Raw genomic sequence first — 20,111 nt, forward strand, 5'->3', positions numbered from 1 at the left:
AAGCATGATCCGAGCTAGGCTAAGAAGTTCAAACATGGTGGACATACCCACTGATCTTTTGTGGCCTTCGTTTTTGGAACTCTAGTTCATCCACTGTCCATACTGCCCCTTTAACGTTTTCTACTCGCACAAAACACTTGTGAAGACTAAGATTATGACGCACTGCATTCTGCAGCAAGTATAAAAGAGAAAACATTCAAAAACCTTCCATGAGAAAATGCTCATCATTGTCCAAGAACAGCAGCAGCACAGTCAGCTTGACAGTTCTCATTTTGCAATGTTAAGCCCCTTCCCCTCCCCGCACCCGCTCGCTTTCCCCAGCTCTTTACATCTTATTTTGCAAAGACAAAATAAATATGAAAGCTTAAACCCAAGATTAAAAATTCACGTTATTCTTATCAATTATCCCCAGAGTGACTGAGAACAGCCACAATTTTAAGCATGCATATTGTAGAATACAGCACATTTCATACAGAACACAAGAGGAACATTTCTTAAGACTTTTTCAAAACAAATATATATACGCCCTGCAAAGAGAAATTTCTCCCCTCCTGGAAAAGAAAGCAGTTAGAAAGAACAGAAATGATTTTATGTAAGTACAGTCGACTGGATTTAGCTGTGAGGCACAGGAGCTGGTGTTGCTGCGGTTTCCCACAGCTGGGCTAATGTGATTCAGGTGCTGGACCTCCCTCCACACCCACAGCACGGGCCAGGGCCTCGGCAGCACCCCACCGGCCAGCCGGCACCAACTCCTGCCTCCACGGCTTGCTCTTATATGGAAGTTGGCTCCTATTTCTGGCAGACTACTGTAGTGACTGATCTGAGCCTCTGCCAAGTGAAAACATGAGGAGGGCTCTCTGAAACAAAGTGATAATATCCCCACAGCTCATCACCCAGAGGGACCCGTGCTCATGGCATCCAGCGCCTGAATGTCCACCCTGTAGCTCCATGCTGGGAAGGATGAGCATGGCCAACCCCTCCAACGTGCTGAGACACAATGAGACACCTCACTAAGGCATGGCAAGCTCTTGGCTTTTCTGTCCCTGCTCCAGGGTGCTGAGAGCCTTGTTACTCCTCAAATGGAGTGCTATGCTTCGCCCCTGCTTCAGGAGTTTCCTGAGCAAATACCCTTCAACAACAGTTGGACCCAGTGTTCTTAAAGGCTTTTTCCAACCTAAAAGGCTCTATGATTCTACAAAGCCATTGTTCATGGAATTCATAGGAATTTGTACATGGAGCTTGTTCCCAGCACCGCTGAAAGGGGCTTGGGAAACAGGAAAAACAGAAGAAGCCATTTGCTGAAAATCTGCAGGCAAACAAACTCCATCCTCACTGGCACCATTGATTCAGTCAATCTGGTTGACTCGTTAGCAGGCACAAAGCCAGCCAAACACATGGCCTGGGTCTAGGCAACCAGGAGACGACGATTTTTTTTCCTTCCGGCATCATCCTCTTCTTTTTTTTTTCATGAACATGGGGTCTGGATGGGGAAAGGGAGCTCTAGTAGTGAATGTCTAAATCACTGTGCAAACAAAGGGTAGCACAGAGCATTTGTCATGTAAATCAGGAGGCGGTGGTGTGTGTGCTGGGAGGGGAACACAAAGAGTCTTGTGCTCCCCCTCCAACTCCCTGCCATGCCTAGTGCAGTCCCCACACTCCCACCCTGGTAGGAGTGGAAGATTTGGGGCTTGAACTGCTGTTGCTCAGCAGATGCTTGAGTGCAAACACATCTCCTCTGGCTGTAGGTGCCTGATCCAGGCACTTCAGCTTTTCCACATCGATCTGCTTCTGAACTGGTGAAACAATAAACCTTAAATATGCTTTTCCTCTCAGCAAGGAAGAAATCTAGCAGAAAGTCAACCTGTCCATCAGGCCTGCTTATTTCTGCCCTTATTTTCTTCTTTCTGCTCTTATTTTTTAATGGGGTTTTTTTTTTTCCCCTCCCACCTCTTCCAGATTTCAGTACTGTTGACATTTTTGGCAAAATCCCTGATTTTGAGGTGGAGGAAAAACATGTAAACGCCCCACACCTTACGAGCTGAAATCAGCCAGCTCAGCAACTGCTGGTGGGTGCCGCACTAGTGCAACCCGACACAGGGCTGCCGGCCCACATCTGGGTAACTCAGGCAGTTTCCTGTGAAAATGGGAACACTGTCAAGTCTGGAGCAAAATGTAAGAATAATAACGCTATTTCCCCCAGTGAAAGCTGATCTTGTGGTTCATACAGCAGTTGATCAAACGCACACGGCAAAGCCCAGCGAAGGGAGTCCTCAGAGTTTGTAAATATTCTCTAAAGACAGGGTTGAGCAGGAATATTTGTGTTTTTCTTTAAATAAATTTAATGTTGGAGAAATGCTTTACAGACTGTTCTTGTTCTCTTGAAGTCCATTTGCAACTGATGCTTAAGGCTGTGGGACAGGGCTCTTTGCTGGATATGTTGAGACAGAGAAGTTGAATATTTACAAGACATCCATGAAGTGTTGCCCTAATTTTCTATTTTCCATGTGATCACTTATTTAAGGAACTCATGCCAGAAAAAAAATTGTTGTGCTTCCCCTGCCTCTGGATACTTGCTATCTAACAGTTTTATGTGAACAATACCCCAACGTGTCAGAGCCACACCTGCAGCCTGTGCCTCATGGCTGTGACTCTGTGCCAGCAAATTACTCCAAAAAATATAAGCAAACAGACATTGCCTCTGACCTGTCAGAACCAGTTCACAATGCTGCACCAGCAATCAGCTTAACAGAAAAATTAGGAGCTATTATTGTAAAATTATATATTTACCTTGTTAAAAATATTTGTATGCAATCCACTTCTGCAGAAAAATTACCCTGAACATGCTTGAATGTAGTAAATGAAAGGGTTTGTTATTTTAATAACTGCTCAGGCTCTGCCATACTGCATTTTGGGAAAGAGGTTCAGTTTTTAAAGGTCTCTATTCTTGCACTTTATTGTGTTTTTGAAATAGGGCTCAGGGAAGCTTGTCCACACCAAACCCTGACCCTAAACTTGGGGAACAGTGACCCAAATGCCCCCTAAGCATTAGCTGAAGGTGAGCACAAATCAGCACATATATATTCAAATTATTCTGATTCTGCAATTAGCCCCTTGTGCTCGTTCTGCACCCCGTGGGCTTCCCGTCATGCCAATCCAGAGCTGCATTTTCATCCCTGCTGTTCCTGGGGGCTGGCAGAAATCTGAGCAGTCTCCAGCACAAAATCCTGCACTTCTCCAACCAGTTGTCTATTTTGCTGGTGTTGGTGGATGTGGGGGTGAAGTTTTTCCTTCCTGTTACATAAGGCAGGACCTGGACACCTACATAAGGTCAAGGTGTCCAAGGAGGGATCTCCAAATGGCATCTGCCTCCCTGGGACACACAGTGCCTTTCCACAAGCCTGAGAATCTGCAGCTCAGCCTCTCTGATGTTCTTCTGTATCTGCACTGGCTCCCGGGACTGGGTTTTTTGGGATGCCAAAAGCTAATTCCCAAAACTAGGCTCACAGGAGATACAGCCAGGACTGCCTGCTGCCTTCTTCCACTCCTCCCTCCACTTCCCTTTGCTGCTGAACTAAATAGGATTTTTACTTTAGCACCCACACCTGCAGCTGCTGAAAAGCCCTACTGGAAGCACTCCAGCAGCAAAAGACAGGCAGGTCTAAAAGGATCTTAAATTAGGGAAAGTTAATTTCCTTTCTGGATAGTAAGGAAGCTGCAAAGTTGAACACTGCTCATGTTTTCCAACTGCAGGGAAGAATCAAAGCAGCAATCACAGAAAGTTTTCCTGAACTTAAGAGCTTCTAGACCAGGGTTAAAAACGTACAAAATTGTGCTGGGGTCTGAATGAAACGAAAACCATGCCACTAAAAACCAAGCTAACTTCCAAGGACCAATTTTAGCTCCATCCGCTGAAGGAATTAATCTTAAATGCAGGCTGGGACAGGAAAAACAGAAAGAGCTGATGGAACAGCATGTATGGGACCTATTCATACTACCTGGTCATTTGAAGTTGTTTAAAAACAACAGAGCTGTCTGGATTAAGAGAGATTCCAAGCACCAGGGTACAGTTTTTACAGCAACACAACATCCAGTTATTTGAATCATTCATTTGTGATTGCACTGGATTCAGAAGTCAATATGACTATTAAAATTCTATATTTAAAGTGAGAGAGTGGACCCCCAAAATACAGAATAAAATTAACTCCCCAAACCCCTCATCTAACAGTATGTGTTACAGTTATCAAAGGAAATTAAAGTGCAAAACCCCACGTCTTTTTCTGTTAAAGACATTTCTCATTGAGGAGCTTGCTTCTTGCATATTAAATTCAATAAGCTTTTGCTGTGTGATTAAAAAAAACAGAGAGGAAGTTTATAACAGCTGTTTATGTAGTTAAGAGTCAATCGACTGAGGAAAGAAATCCACTGATCTATAGATCCTAGGGAAAAAAATGGTTGTGATTAAAACCTGAATAGCTAAAAAGACGAATAGTATATCTTCTACTGACACGAGAACTTTACCTCTTTTTTTTTTTTTAATTTTCTAATATGTTCCGGCTGAAGAGCCTGAGTTTCCCTGCTCGTAGCAACCACACAGAGGAACTCATGGCATAATCACAGAACATAAAAGCCAATAATGGGGATTCAATTAGTGGTTTTCAAAGGCAGAGGAATTTTTTCTGCCAAATATCAAATTGTTCCTGCAGATAAGGCACCCGGCGCGTGTCACAACTGCCGATCTAAATTTTTCACGTCCCCACGTTGGGACAATTTATGTCATCAGCAAGGTCTGTTCGGTACATGGCAGAGAGCAAAGGCAGGAGGTGGGCTCAGCCTTACCTTCCACGTCGCCGCGTTGCGTCGGAAGTAGGCGAACATTCGCGTGAACCAGTTGTATATTTCGTTTAGTGTTAGCTGTTTTTCAGGAGATTCCAGGATGGCCTTGTGGAGCAAAGCGATTGCAAGATCAGTTACCAGCACACCAGTACAAAACACGCTCACAGTTTTACTTTGCCAGATACAAAAAAAAAAAGGGAAGAAAGGAAGAATGAAAAAGAAGAGATTTGGAGCAAGAAATCGAAAGGAGGGTTTTCACAATATGAACTAAGATTAATGGCTGTATTTAACAGTTCAATGGCAAAATTCAAAATGGAATTATCTAATTGTTTTGAGTTTTTATTTCTGTTTCCTTACAGAAATATTAATTTATTAGTCATTCATAAAGCAGAATCAAAGAGAAATGCAAAACATTTCACTAGCTGATTAAAGCTCAGTAATTATTTAGAGCTCAGATTAATTCTAGGGATCAGAGATTACTGTAGCTTGTGATAATTGACTTGCCATCTTTAAACAGGCTCATTTTCACTGTTGTGTGAAATGAATTTCCTAATAATCACATCGTATTGTAATACTTAATCAAAAGCAATTATGTTATATATTGCGGTTCTAAAAACCCTTATAGTAAAGGTTTGAGCATTTGAGCACGCTTACATCCAAAGGTTTGAAAATCTATTTAATCCAGCACATATAGGGAGATATACTTTTTTCCCTAATCCAGACGTGTGTGTTTGGCTCAGCTTACCTGTCTAATTAAAGATGCATACGTGAATGGTGGTCTAACTTCTGCGTTCTTATAAAATTCTTGGTTCTGGGCAATATCTGCTAAATAAGAGCAGTTGTTCTGTTATCATCGCAGCCCAACGCCGCCGGGCCGCGGGCGAAGGCGGGGGCTGTGCCAGCAGAACCCCGTTACCTGAAGAGATGGGGACGTTGTACTTGTCCGAGTACCGCCTCCGGATGGGCCCGACGTTGTGCATGCTCGTGGTAGTGATGACCGACGGTCCCTGCGTGACGGGAGTGATGGGCGCAGTCGGGGTGGTGGGAGTATGAGGTAAACTCTGCGGAGACGCCTCGGACGCGGTCTTGGACAGCGTGACGCTCGATACCAGATTCAGCTGCGGAGGGAAGGACGAGGGGGTTGTTACAAACAGCATTTCTGGATGGTTAAGGGCTGCAGAAGAAACCCTTGATACTGGAGCGTCCCTCAGTTATGAGCAGACACTGCAGCTTCAGCACAAAGTGCTGCTGTAACATCTCTGTTAAGAGCCAGCAAAGGGAAACAGATAATAATTACATATATACATCTCCAAATAGGTTTAAAAAACAGAGCAACATAGCCTGCTGCCTAAAGAACAAATCATGAATTTTTATCTAAATCTTAATGGAAGATCTCGCACAGTACATGATCATTTTAATATTTTACTTCAAGTTTCATTGTTTCACAGTCTAAACCCCACACCTCTCTGATTTCCATGCTATCATTATGCATGGCTTCTAATCAGTCTTCCTGGATATTTCATTGAAGGCATCAGGCTTAAAATAAAAGACAAGACTTTCCTAGGGACATGCTAGGGAGAAACACAATCTCTCTCTTCAGCATTTCGGCTTTTCTTTTTTTTTCCTCTCTGTTCATCCATTTTAAAAGCAAAGCCCAGAGTAGGTTAACACTGGAATAATTTAATTAATCACAGTGCATGAAATACTGCGAGCATTCAGTCCAGCACGAGTGGCACCACTCTGTTTTTCCCTCCTAGGATGGAAGGCATTGGTGTTACCTGCACGAAGCCTGGCCCCACTGGTGTGGCAGCATGCCACAGCAGGCTGTAAAACACACCTGCCTCCAGGATTGGGTATCAAACCCAGCTCCAACCCGACTCTTTTCGATGCACAACCTATTTATATAACCAGCATCCACAATCCTCCCCAACCCTTTATTTCTGCCCTACAACGTCCTTTGAAAGATGATGCCCCATCCCAATAGGCTGCTGCTGCTGAAGTATTTTAAACAATCCAATCCCTTAACTACAACATCACGGAAGACGACCAAGAAAAGGGCCCTTTGACTACTTCCACATTTCCTTCCCTTAGGCGGTTTCACAAATAATATTGGTGAAATCCTGACCCCACTGAAGTCGGTAGCAAAATTCCTACTGAATTTAACAGGGCCAGAATTTTACAACTTTTGTTCATGATTAAAATTCCTTTTTTGCTAGACATTAAACCCTCTGAGATGAAGGCAAGGCACACGACGCAGCTATGCCCCCAAAATCTCATGTTTATCCATAAGGCACTGTATTAATTTTCCTTGTATGAAAGTAACCAGATAAGAAAACTCCTATTAGCATCCCTCATATGAGTTAATAGCCACAAATAATTTTCTTTTAAAAAATAATAGGATTTATCCCAAACAAAGGTAGTGGAAAATAAAGAGCTGTACTATTACAGAGAGGATACCAACACAAAAAGCCCATCGCCCACAGAAAGGGCTCAGCTGAGGGAAGATAAATTGTGATTGCTTGTCCTTCCTGACAGTGAGAAGGAGCTGAGGGAAACCCTAGCCACAAACTCCTGGCACAGCCCTGATGCTGCTGCTCCAAGGGAAGAAGGTGGTGAGCAGCAGACCTGCAAACACACACCTTTCTTTCCCTGCAGGGGCTTAGAAATTCCCTTGTCCTCCAGTGGGAAATATTTAACACTTCGTGGCAAAGCCAGGGAGTGTGAACACAGAGAGGGATGGTGAAGGTGGTGAAATGCAGGTATTGATCCCTGCTCCAGCCTGAACCACTACCTGCAGTCCGGAGTTTTAAACACCCCTGGTGCCATGCACTGCCACCATGTGCCACCCAGTCTGCTCGTTGACTGGCCTGATTTAAGGACACTGATTAGGGACATATATACATAGTAATGTCTCCCTGTTATCCATCTATCCATCTATTACATATGATAAAAGGACCAGTGATGATAATAATAGTGCAACTGACAGGTCTCACCATGAAATTAAATCTACTGTATTTTATCTCAGTTTCTAAATGGACATTTTAACAGTCCAATAACTGTGAGGAAATCTGCATCAATTTTAAGTGCCCTTCTCAGTGCAGGCTCGGCAGCCGGGCCCTCCCGTTGGAAAGATCACTGCTCCTGCTTCATCATTACGGCTCCCAACTACTCCATTTCAAAAGAGCCCCCTTCCTTTTTCAGCATGTAAAAACTTAACATTTAATCTGTTTCTACTAGGGAAGCTTGAGAAAGGATCCACAAAGGTCAGCATTCCCTGCTTAAAGAATCTGAATCGAGTTAAATTTCTTTAGGCTTTACTGCATAGGTAGTGATGAGGAATAAACACAGAAGAGGACGAGCAAAGGGGGGGGGGCTTTAACAGGCTTGACAAATGACACTGTGATTCACACCCACTGCTGGGCTGCCACTAATAAGCTACAGAGGAAGCAGCCAATCTCAGCTAATTACCAGATAAAATTGTATTGTAAGGACTCTAATTAGGAGATGCTTATGGAGGTGATCTAATGATTAAACGCTGCATCCAAGTGACCCCACCATCAATGTGCAGTGGTGCAAGATGTCACCGGAATATTTTGTAGAAACAGTAATTTTATTTCAAGGAGGGGAGGCAGTAATATTTGTAATAATGGCTATGAGGTAAACTAATTAAAAGACAGTTCCTAAAGGAAGACTGTGGCTTTGAGCAGCTGTGGCCGTTCCAAAACAAAGTGCCAAATCTCAACAGAGGAGCTGCAGTCAAGTGGAAAATTTCTGCCTGACCTCTGCTCTCGCTATTAATTTGCAGGAAACCTAATGACACATATACATATTCCCACAAAATTGTTCTAATTGCTAATTTGCCAAAGGAGCCCAGTTTCCAAATTAAACATGACTGCAGTCTGTGAGGAAAGAGAGAACAAAAAGCTGGAACGCAGCGAGTCTGCCGCGTTTCACCTCCGACGACCATTTGTGAGCCTGAACCAACAAGTTAATGAAACACGACCTTGTCCATCGCTAGCGAAGTTTTTCCGTTTTCCGTGTTTTATTTGATGACACTCTCCTCTTCCAGCTGGGTTCCCCAAACCCGAGCCAGGGTGAGGGAGGAGAGGGCTGCACTCCCTCCACAGCCTTTCGCTGCCGCTTCCTTTGTTGCGTCGATAGCGCCAAGGCTGAAAAATCGGTTGTGAATTAGAGCAGAATAACAAATTATGAATGGTGTTGGTTTTGTTGCCATCTTGAATTATTAATCTGAATGGTAAACTATTAAATCTTAATATTGGCGTCAATTAGAAACGTGGAAGCGGCTGTGGATGACTGTGCAGGGCAAAGATCAGGGAGGGACCAGGCTGGGAGGGTTTCTTTTCCTGATGGAAACTCTACATGGTTTCTGCCTGTTTGCATTTGCTATTTAAAAACAAGTTACTATGATTAGAAAAGTTGTTCGCATTGGTATTTTGTACACAGGCTGTTTCCCACATACCGTAATTTTTGGATGAGTATCACTGCTGGCAGAGGGGAGGGAACCCAAGCCACAGAGTGAACACTTCAACAAGCAAGAACTCTTGCACTGCAGCAATGTGGGCACTCAGAGTTCACCCCTGCACCAAGGAGTTAAAATGTTTTTGTAATATTTGTCCTGGGAAGGGGGGGAGGGAGGATTTCCTCCAGCCTTTAAAAAACAACCAAACCCAAAAATAATAATTAAAAAAAACCCAAAAAAATCCAAAAAAACCTAATAGAAAACACACCAAATCTCACAACAGTTGTTAAGTCCTAAAATTCTGGAAATTCAATCACTGAACTTTTTTGATTGCTTTGTTGAGTTTTGGTTTTCTAGAATATTTCCTCACACTGATTTGACTTGGTCATTCATAACTGCAGTAATTGTTTCAGTGCTCAATATCCTGCTTAGGACTTTATTATTAACGTTCCCTTTCAAGAAATAGTCATGTCTCCCTATTAAAGGTGAAAACAGAGCAATTTGCTTTTTTTCTTTAGATATAAACAAGGCAGAGGTAACCCATGCTATTACCCAGTTTAGAAAACCAGATTTCCAGTTAGTGGCTCTCCCACTAGGACTAAGTCTGATTTCTTTTTGTGTAAATATTTTACATGACAATAGTGGCTGCACATGAAATAGCACTGAAACTCTTTTAAAAAAGGGGAAAAAAAGTTTCTAAGGGTCACAGTGAGGCCATACCCAGTGACTCCCCTGCAATGGGTACTGCTGCTCTGGGCCCAGCTGGGTTTGGGGACTTATCTGCACTGAACTCCTGGGACTGAAATATTTTAGACAAGAAACTCCTTTTCTTGACATTGAGGGCGAGAGTGAGAAAGTGAATACTGGGCCTAAAACTTTGTTCATTGCTGTGTCTTCCTCTCCCTATTTCAGCCTGGACACATCAGTGTATTGGATGCAGAGCCTGGCAGGCAGCAATCACTTAGCAGGTGTTGTTATTGGCAGGAATACTAAGGAAACTGAAGCTGAGGAGTGAGACTTAATGAAAACCAGTATATAAAAACAGCTTTTGTTGTGCTTGAGAATCTCTCTTTATTGCTGCATATCGTTATTTTTTCAAACTATAAAGTATGGCTACAGCAGCTAAAATGCTCAGTCATTACCTCAACAGTTAAAAGACTTTTTTTTTTTAATGCTTTGTTATTACAGTTGCTAAAAACAGTATTTCAAAACAATCATAACTGTTATGGTTATGGTAAAAAAAATACATTAAAGAAGGGATATCTAACAGTGCATCTTATTTAAAGTGCCAGAAGGGCCTTTAAAAGTTTTGTGTCTATTTTTAAAAGATAGTTATAGCACCTAGTATGAAGAATTACTTGTTGGTTGATGCTTTTTCCTTCTCCTTCCCTTCCTATGAACTTCGACACAAGTTAATCCTCCCAGAAGAAAGCACATTTCCATTTGAAGCTATTATGCTGATGGCTAACACCAATGAAAACAGTGTGTCGGGGGGGTACCTTAATAGAAAAACCAGGATTGACAGTTCTTGAGAAATCGCTGTTCCGGCTTTTGTGTTGTGGTTTTGTTTTTTTACCTTGAAAAAAAGTTCACCTTACCAAAACACATCACAGCTTATTCTATCTCATGGCTTTGTTCTGACTTTACTCAGTCAGAACAACACCACTTTTTGGTGGCCCCTCAGTCCCACCAAAACAACTCATGTAGCATGGATGGGACAGCACTACCTGCTCCAAGTGCTGAGCTCTGAGATAGTTCCATTTTCTTTTGAACTGCTGCTGTTGGGGATTTGCATTATAAAGCTGGGTGTTTTTAAAGGTGATCCTGAGCACTGCCCCAGTTCCTGGGATGCTCCCCTGCACCCCAGACCCCTTCCTGCCTGCCCAGCAGCCCCTGGGGAGCAGCACCAGACACCGACAGCACCTCCCTGCCCACGGAGTCTGCCAATGATTTTGGCCACCACCACTACGCCACACAGGAATGTGCTTAAATCTCATCGACTTTAGTAGGACTAGAGAGCTTTACTGAGCAGATTTCTTGGTGGGCTGAAATGCAGGGGCCACTCCACCACCCCTGCCAAGCTCAAACTTACTGCAAAGAGCTAAAGACACCCAAAGGTGGGGATGGGATGGAAGGACATGGCTAAATCAGACAAGCAACCCTTCCCCAGAGCTGGGTGGGTTTTGAATTGATGCACAACTCTGAAAACTCGGCTGTGGTCCAGCTGGTCCAGACTGGTCCAACACCACACACTCAACTACTGTCTGAAGCTCAGAAGGCAAAGATGGCACAAGTGGTCAGTGTGGATTACAAATGGCACATGGTTAACACAGATGCTCATGTACCCTCTTACCTGCCAGTAACAAAATAGTTTAAAAAAAGCATTAAGATCCTTTAAGCAGAGTAAAAACATTTCCTCAGTCATGAAAAGGCTGTAATTTTAAATCCCAACTCACTGCTATGTTCGGATTTGCAGATGCTTTTTCCTTTAAAATTACCGAAGTACCATAATATATTAGTTCTAACACACACCTTGCATTAGTTACGTTGGCAGAAAAAAATTAATTACTGGATGTAAAGACTACTTTGCAGTGCAATAATGGTCATCAGATCTTTTTACCAAAGTCCTATCCCACTGAGTTGAAAGGACGAGGGTCTAGCAGAGTCTATGCAATGCCTGTGTATTTTTTTCACTAGGAAAGCACAATTTATGCAAAACACTATACTTCTACATTTTATAATTAATTTTCAAATGCTTCACCTATACATATTTTAATAATTTCTGATTTATCAGATGGTATCTATAATAAATTTTTCTATATTTCAATAAATGAAAAGAAGGCAGTTTCAATCCAACAACAGAGTGCCACACAATATAGGCCTGTCAGGCACCAATTTTTACTTCTAACATGTAAGTTAAAGGATAAGGAATTTATAATGCTGCCTGTGAACGAAACCACTTTTCATACACAAATGTGATCTTTTTTTTTCCAAAGGGTAATACAACAGTACATTTACATAAACTAATCCAAACAATCTATGTATTTGACAATGGCAAACCTCACACAGACTGCCTATTGTTGGTTTACATCTTGGAGTTCTTTATGTTGGCTTGTAACACTGCTCTAGCTGTCAAAGGTTTGACTTGGACTCTAAATAAATGGTTATAGAAGTGCTGTGCAGCGATATTGGACTTCTTTGCAAAAGAAAACCTGCTGTGTATGAATTCAAAAGCTATTAATTTTTCAGTCAAAAATATTCATGCCTATTTCTTTTAATAAAGAAACACTGTGCTGAGCAACTGAGAGATAATGTTGACTAGTGGTACAGAATTTTCAATAGAGCAGTTAAAAATAAATTTAGTAGGAGGTCCCCAACAAAGCTATAATTTTCCAGAATGTAAAACATTTTTAATACTAATCAAGACAGCCCTTTTCCCCCTGTGTTCACGGGTTTTTCTCCTCTGCTTTTCCCTGTTTATTAGCTGTTAACACTAATCTTCATGGCGACACCCTGGTATCTCTGTAGCCTACAAGACCCTCCAGAGCTCCCTGCCCTCGGCGGCCCGGCATCGATCACCAGCAGCCCTGCCAAACACCGCTCGCCTTCTGATGATTTCCTCCCTTCAGTTTGTAATCCTTCCTCCTGAGGGGCACTGCTGTTATGAAAGGCCTCAAGGCAGAGTGCTTTGAGACTCCCAGATTATTCCGCTGTTTTAATTTTTAATCCAGTAAGAGCTATAGAAACCAAACCTCCTCCCCATTCTGTTGGGTCTACACACTTTGCCAACAATGCGCTGAAGCATTTGCATTCGGGCTGGGATGGATGTGAGGAAATAGAAGAATGCTATTTTTACAGACACTGCCAGTAGTTTCTACTCTAGAGGGCTGGTGTACACCAGATCAAGCAATTTTAGGCATCTCAACAGCTTAAATGGAAGGGTTTGTACCTACCATTCAACTCTTTCCAAAAAGGCAAGGAAGTTTCCCGTTGACTATGACATCTGCTCCAGTGTTACTGAATAGCCTGCAATTTTCTATCTAGTAGCCTCCCTATGCACTTCTGCAGCCATTTATTTCCAACTACATGGAAACTGAGAAATCCTTTTCTAGTAAAAATGTGTGCGCGAAGTGTTTAATGATTTTATGTTCTCTATCTCTGTAATGTGTTCTGTTTCAGACATTAATTTTGTCTACCAACTGCATCTTGGCAGGCTACCATATTTGCTGGGTTAATAGTCTGACTCCTTTTTATTTCTATCACCATAAATCACACATATATGGGTGTGTGTTTGCTTTATTTATAGAAAAAAAATCAGTCAAAACAGATAAACCAATACTTTGTCATTATGCTGCATCATTGCATATTGATTAAAATTGCTGGTACTAACTATAGATTGTCAACGCTCAATTAATTTTCACACAATGACTCAAAGCAAAATCAAATAAAGCCAGTGTACCTTTAAATCTTACAAATCTTAAAATCAAGAAGCAAAGCACTCTCTCCATTTTGAATAATCATTGGAAGCTCCCAGGAACATTTTCAGCATTAAGAGGCTGATAGAAAACAACAGCTGAAGAAGAGTCATTTCAGTCAGGGAAGGAGATGGGGGATTTTCTTGGGTTTGAGGGTAACCAGGAGTTTTCTTGGGCTGCAAAGCCACTTGCTTCCCCTACTCCCCCTTCTTCAAAGAGCAATCTGGGGTAGAGGAGGTTTCCCTTCTCAGTTTCAACAGTATAAAACCTGATACCGGGTAACTGTGATTATCATCAGAACATGCAGTTAAGAGTCACTTCTACAGTAAATGTCTGTCAGACTGAGAGAAAGCAAAATAAATATACTACATATAATTTAATTACGACTCCTTCCTAACACTTCCTAAGATTTCATCCAAGTCAGACTGATGCAAAGTGACTAACATGAGGCCAGAAAAAGGCCCAATGCATCAGCTTTGGAACCAAACTGGACTTTGAAACTCCCTGAAGAGAGGGGGATGACAAAACCTGACTTCCCATCTCCTCCCCACACCCAGCTCTGAAATGGGCCAGGCTCCACAGGAGGGGCTCCAGTGGGGAACAGGAAAGAGAGGTTTGTTGTGAGGTTTGGTTTTTGCTTTCAGCACAGTTCAGTACTTACGGGCTGAGGGGTGGCTTTTGGTTCAGTTGACTTCACATGCAGGTGTGTCATCATGGCTTGCAGGCGCTCTTTATCTTTTGCAAGCTGGAAGGGGAGAGGAAAAAAAAAATATCCTCTGTTAGTCGTACAAATAAAACCCAGCCTCTGCTTATTTCTAATTAAACAGCTGGCACCGAGGCATGAGACAGAAGAGTTTTATTGCTGAGTAGTTTGGAAATTGTATATGGGCTATTCGTGAGGTAAAGCCAATGTGTGGTGCTGGGTGTCACCATTTCCCAAAGCAAAATGCATTAGCCCTCGAGTGAGAAGAGCTAGACCTGCTGGCACCAAGAGCTTCACTCCAGCCTTGACAGCTAAAAGACAACAGTGAATCATGTTTATTAACCAGCCCCACTCCAGCTCGGGAGGCTCAGCAGAAGGAAAGCAAGGCAGCGGGTCTAGGATGCGTTTTCCTTCTCTCAGAGCACAGAACAAGTGGCACAGATGGGCTGTGGCTTTATGTCAACCACAGGCATTGTGGCACATGCAACGAGCACAGCTGGGGTGGTTAACCTCATGGGGCACCTCCACAGGGCTCTGCAGGAAGCCTTGGGTCCAAAAGCACCTTGATTTGACTTGAGGAGGTGGCAGAGCCCTCCGTGGGTCACCCTGGGAAGCCAGGCTGGGCACCTGAGCAGGGCCACCCTGAGCATGGGGCAGGACCTGCTGTGGGAGCTGCCAGCATCCCTCTGGCTGAGGGCAGTGGGGTGGGAAAGGCTGAAAGCAGCAGCAATCACCCCAAACTACTCATCTCTGGGCACCCAATGCCACAGGACTCATGCTGTCACATCCTTTCACATCAGCCACTTCAGGCCCAAGAGTTGGGGTGAAGCCCCTGCTCTCTTGTATTTTATGGTTGAGACCCACACAGCTGGAATCTCTGGATCACTGGTATGCATCCATAGCCTGGTCAGCTTCCCAAAGCCTTTCAATGCACTGGACAGACACTAAATTTCAATATTTTTGGAAACAAGGAATTTTTTTTCAATGTGTGAATGGGACTTTTTTCCAGCTGCTCTTCAAAAAAAATTACAGTGGAAAGATATTAAGAATACTAATGAAAAAGGGGTGTTGTTAATCTGCATGCTGAACATAAAGGTTGCTGCTTCCAAGAGGACCTGAATCAGGTTCTTACAAATGCCAGTTTTTGCAGAGCTTAGTTTTTGCTTTAGACAAGCCAGATTCCTGGTGCCAAGAGGAGAACTGTGCTCACATTCCAGCAAAACTTAAAATAACCTGCCCACCTTATCACCGTCATCTGTTTGTAGCAGTAAAGTGGGGCTAAGTGTATATAAAAGGAGAGTTGATCATAAATCTCCACTCATAGCCTTATGGCCAAGGTTGTCCTGCTCTTTGCAAGGCAAGGGGTTTGAGATTGTGCCATGATGGGATAAAACTTGGCGCTGAAGTTTCCAAGACAGGAATGAAATAAAGGGAAAAAATGGTGTCACTGGACTTTTCAAATGGCTCCTCTTGTTTTGGTCAAAAACCTCAACGGCAAGAGAGAAAACCTGACACCTATGGCAGATCTGCAATCTCATCCTGATCTGAGCTGGACACTTCACAGGAGAGCTGAGGGCAGCAACAGGCTCTTATCTCAGTGCTGCAGCAGGAACTTCTCCCTCTGAGAGTCCTCTGAGAACCTCTCCAGAGAAAGGAGAGGGCTCACCCTCAGCTGCTGTGCTTCATACAAAACAAATTAAGCCAAGAAATAGCGGTGCTCTCGGCGCAGCTCTGTTGTGCAATCCCTCATTCCGAGCAGTCTCCGGGCACACGGGCTGCTTGGCGGGGTCATCTGTGCATTAAATTCTGGTCTGCAGGCTACTGCAGAAGAACAACATCTCGTAGCCAAAATAAATAAAAGGCAGGCACCTGAGAGCTTCCTGCCAGCCCCGGCGCAGCAGCAGGAGGGGATGGCAACCGGGCAGCACAGGGCACACCCTGCCGTGCTTCCTCCAGCCCCCATAGCGAGGGAGAGGGAAAAGGGAGAGGGGAGAGGGAGAGGGGCACCTCCCTCCCACTGCCAGGTCCTTGTTTGTAGTGTTTCCACTCATCGTCTCAGCAATGCTTTTAACGCTGAATCTGGTGGATGGAGGTTATTAAAGATCCTCTCGACATTTCAGGCAGACACACGCTAGCATTTTGTCATAGTCTAGGAATTCAAACACTCACCCAGTTAGGCAGGAGTTTAAATTATGAAAAATAGAGGTCTCTCGGTTTCAAAGCACTGAAGAGAAGTAAAAAAATCTGAAGAATTTCTTTAAACTGTTTTTCCCTTAGGTCAGGAAGCAGTAGTGATATAAAGCTAGAGTGTCACTAGTAGCCCCTCTGGTCAGTGGGGTCAAACAAAAGAAGCCACGGGGGATTGCTCAGCCACTGGTGGAAGCAAATTCTCACTGGTGGCAATGACTAGAGTGCAGATGGTCCAGAAATGGGCATTAATAGTCAACAGGCAGGAAAATGCTCTAGATCTACTGATAATGTTGTTGGGCAAGGACAGTTCTGACATGGAGGTAAGAATCTGCTCTATACATGGGCCTGAGGAACACAACAGAGTCCCATCTGAAGCTTCCTTCTTTCTTCCTATACCCATTTGGAAAACTCTGCATGGTGGAAATTTTCAGACAGCCATCCAGTTCTCCATGATAAGCCTGATTTTGTGAGACTTCCTTCACCTCGATGTACAATGTGAGTGCCTAGCTACGGTTCCACCAAAAATACATCCAGAGGAAGGTACAAGCCCTGCAAATGTGGACACTAAGACACACAGCTTGCCCTGGAGAGGTTAAATCCTAAAACTATACCAGTAGGAAAGGCAGGAGAGGGAAGCACAGAAAGCAGAGGCCATAAGGGGGTCCAGACAAGGCAGTGACCAAGGAGCAATTGGAAAGGCATTAGAAATACAGGTGATGAAGAAATTGTACAGGAGGAAAACCAGACAAAAAAAATAAATACAAGAATCAGGAATGGGAAAATGAAAACCCAGTGGGGGCATTCAACAGGAACGGGAGAGCACTTCAGCAGCAGGATTTTGGACAGACCAAGGACAAAAGAGAAGGAAGCCACTCACAGGCAGTGCAAGAGGCAGCCAAAACACAGCCCCTCCCATTCCGTGCTTGGTTGGCCTGTGCACTGGAAAGGTTTAGAATCCATGTGCCAATGGATGCTGCAGGAAAACAGGCCCAAGCAGCGTTTTCACTGCACTGAAAATGGCCAGCTGCCTTCGTTTTCTTCCATTAGGAGACACTTCTCTAGATTCATCACAGCCCTGTTGCTATCCTGAAATGTTTTCCCCCTCAAAGGTAGCAAAAGGGATATCCTATTCCAGCTAACAACTAGCTAAGGACAGGGATATGTTCCTGTGTTTGTGTTTTACTCAGCAGCACAATCTTCACTATTTATAATGGCAAAAAGTGATCTTGTCATGATGGTTTAAACAAAGCAAAATGTGAGAAGATTTCTACCTTGCCTGTGATTTTTGAAGTATGTTTGTGATGGAAATGCTAAGACCAAACTTCAAGATTTCTGCTAAGGGCCATTTGCAATCAAACACAAAACAGATTTGACCTGTTTCTTTCCAAAATGTTGATTAAAAATTACTTTAGAAGATATTACACTTATCTCTAATGCTGATAAAACTATAGTGAGTAAAGTAACAGCATAAGCAACAACAACAAAACGATAGCATTTGGGTCCATGACACTCAAAACCTGAAGAATATCCCTCAGGTGAAATGAATTTGTTTTGGTGGAGCTGTACATGCATTAAATGGTGGGAAATGCAGATCTTGCCCTGGACCCTGAAGCTGGTAATTCCCAGGTGCACTGTAAGTCAAAGCTGCTCACCAGTGCTGTTGATCAGGGGCAAAGGCTGTGGGCCCCTTTTCTATCTAACTCACAAAACTCAGTCTGCAGAAGGTCTCTCATCACTCTGTTGGTAACTGCTCCACAGCCTGAGGGTCAGCTCAATGGTCCTCAGACCACATCACTGAACACCCCACTGCTGGGCACCACACTCTTGTCTTGTTATGGTTCTGTGCAAAACCAGGCCACAGACAGGCAAGCTAGGGACTGGAGGGCAAATCCTTCCACATCATTAGGGGCTTTTCTGAACTATCAGAGGACTGATACAGGATGAAAGGAGGGGAAGAAGAGGGAAGCTTCAGGTAAATTTGAGGAGCTGGACCACCCTGCTCCTCCTGCACCTGTCCTTGCAGGCCAATGCAGAGATGGCCTCGCTTTGTTATCAACACTCCTGCCTAAACTAGGCCTCCAGTTCAACCTACCTACCCTGCTCATATGATTGTTAAATCCAGAACCTTCTGGCCTCACACCACTTTGAAATTATGGTCTTGTCCTGTGGACCTTATGCTGCCTTCCCTTGCAATGACTCTGAGCACTGGTAGCACTAAATGGGTGTGAAGCTGTAACTATAACTCATTTAGAGCAATTAGCAGATGCACTGCTGATAAACCTTTCAAAAATATTGGCATGGGCTTAGGGAGAGGTGTCTCTCTGTCCTGTCCCTGTCCAACACAGGGCATCCTCCTGTAGTTCCATTTCCAGTGACTGTGGGAGAGAAGGATTAATGCTTTCCAAGCTGACTGTAACTGAAGAATCTAGATTTACCTTCAGCCTCAATATTACTGCACCTTGGTGAAAGATTATCTCATATCTCAGTTTACCAGGAAGACTGTAGATTTTTATTTTTCTTTTCCTAATTCCCAAGAAACTTGTTAAAATAACAGACCATTTCTCATAACATTTTCTGCAAGACTCTGATATTTTATGACTGGTAGTTTGATTTTTATAAAACTTGTATTAAAATAGTTTATATTGCTTCAGTTAATAGTGAAACAGTGTCATGACCAGCATGTTCCTGAAAGTAAAATTTAGGAAATATCTATGAAAGAAAAAGGGTAATTTGTAAGATAAGAAGATAAAAAGCATTTTTTTAAAAATGCTTATCTTGAAAAGTAACAACAAGAAGTTTAAGTGTGGTTTTGCTGATTTTTCTCTCCAACTATTTGAAGCTATAAATGACTTAACTCAGTAAAATTCCAAATGTAATTATCTTCTGTACTTAGCCCAAGGCTTCCCATATATCTCTACACTGCTGTCTTGCATACCAAATAGGTTTTTCAATAGCTGGTAACTATATAATGTACAACATTGTTTTAATTTCCCCTTCTTTGCTAACCTCTTGCCTACACACAGACACACTGTCACAGCCACCCAGCCAGAGCAGCAAGGTGCAGGGAGACAGAAAGGACTCAGAAGCATTTGGAAAGGCAATTACACAAATAGCTCATACTTTTGCATCACACTCAATATATTCCAATTTACCTCCTTTTGGCAGTTTGCAAAAAAAAATTAATTTCTACAAACGGCAAAAAAAAGAGTAGTAGTAATAATAATAATAATTAATAATAGTAATAATAATAATAGAACAACATGGAGAGTATTAGTACATGAAAGACCACCAAACAAGCCAGGTCATGCAGCGTTTGGAAATAAACATCAACCATTTCCCCCGTGTAGCAACAACTCCAAATGAAGGGGACCACATTCCCCTCGCCCCCCTCCAGCCCCCCAGGTGGGTATAGAATCATTAGATACAAACT

At 43.1% G+C, this 20,111-nt stretch overlaps 1 protein-coding gene across 9 annotated transcripts in view; it reads right to left on the bottom strand.

Annotated features, from left to right (window-relative positions):
- Nucleotides 1–20,111, bottom strand: part of FOXP1 (forkhead box P1) — a 375,365-nt gene that overhangs the window by 16,947 nt on the left and 338,307 nt on the right. For 7 of the 9 annotated variants that reach the window (XM_036390832.2, XM_036390828.2, XM_054516004.1 and 4 more), the window contains 5 exons: nt 14,450–14,533; nt 5,750–5,951; nt 5,579–5,658; nt 4,837–4,938; nt 48–169 (listed from right to left, as the gene is read on the bottom strand). In XM_036390832.2, coding sequence (XP_036246725.1) covers nt 48–169; nt 4,837–4,938; nt 5,579–5,658; nt 5,750–5,951; nt 14,450–14,533 — 590 coding nt within the window. The remainder of the gene's footprint in view (nt 1–47; nt 170–4,836; nt 4,939–5,578; nt 5,659–5,749; nt 5,952–14,449; nt 14,534–20,111) is intronic. The other 2 variants (XM_036390836.2, XM_036390831.2) reach the window with 1 other exon arrangement.

This window comes from Molothrus ater, chromosome 11, assembly GCF_012460135.2.
Source record: "Molothrus ater isolate BHLD 08-10-18 breed brown headed cowbird chromosome 11, BPBGC_Mater_1.1, whole genome shotgun sequence".
Classification (NCBI taxonomy): Eukaryota; Metazoa; Chordata; class Aves; order Passeriformes; family Icteridae; genus Molothrus; species Molothrus ater.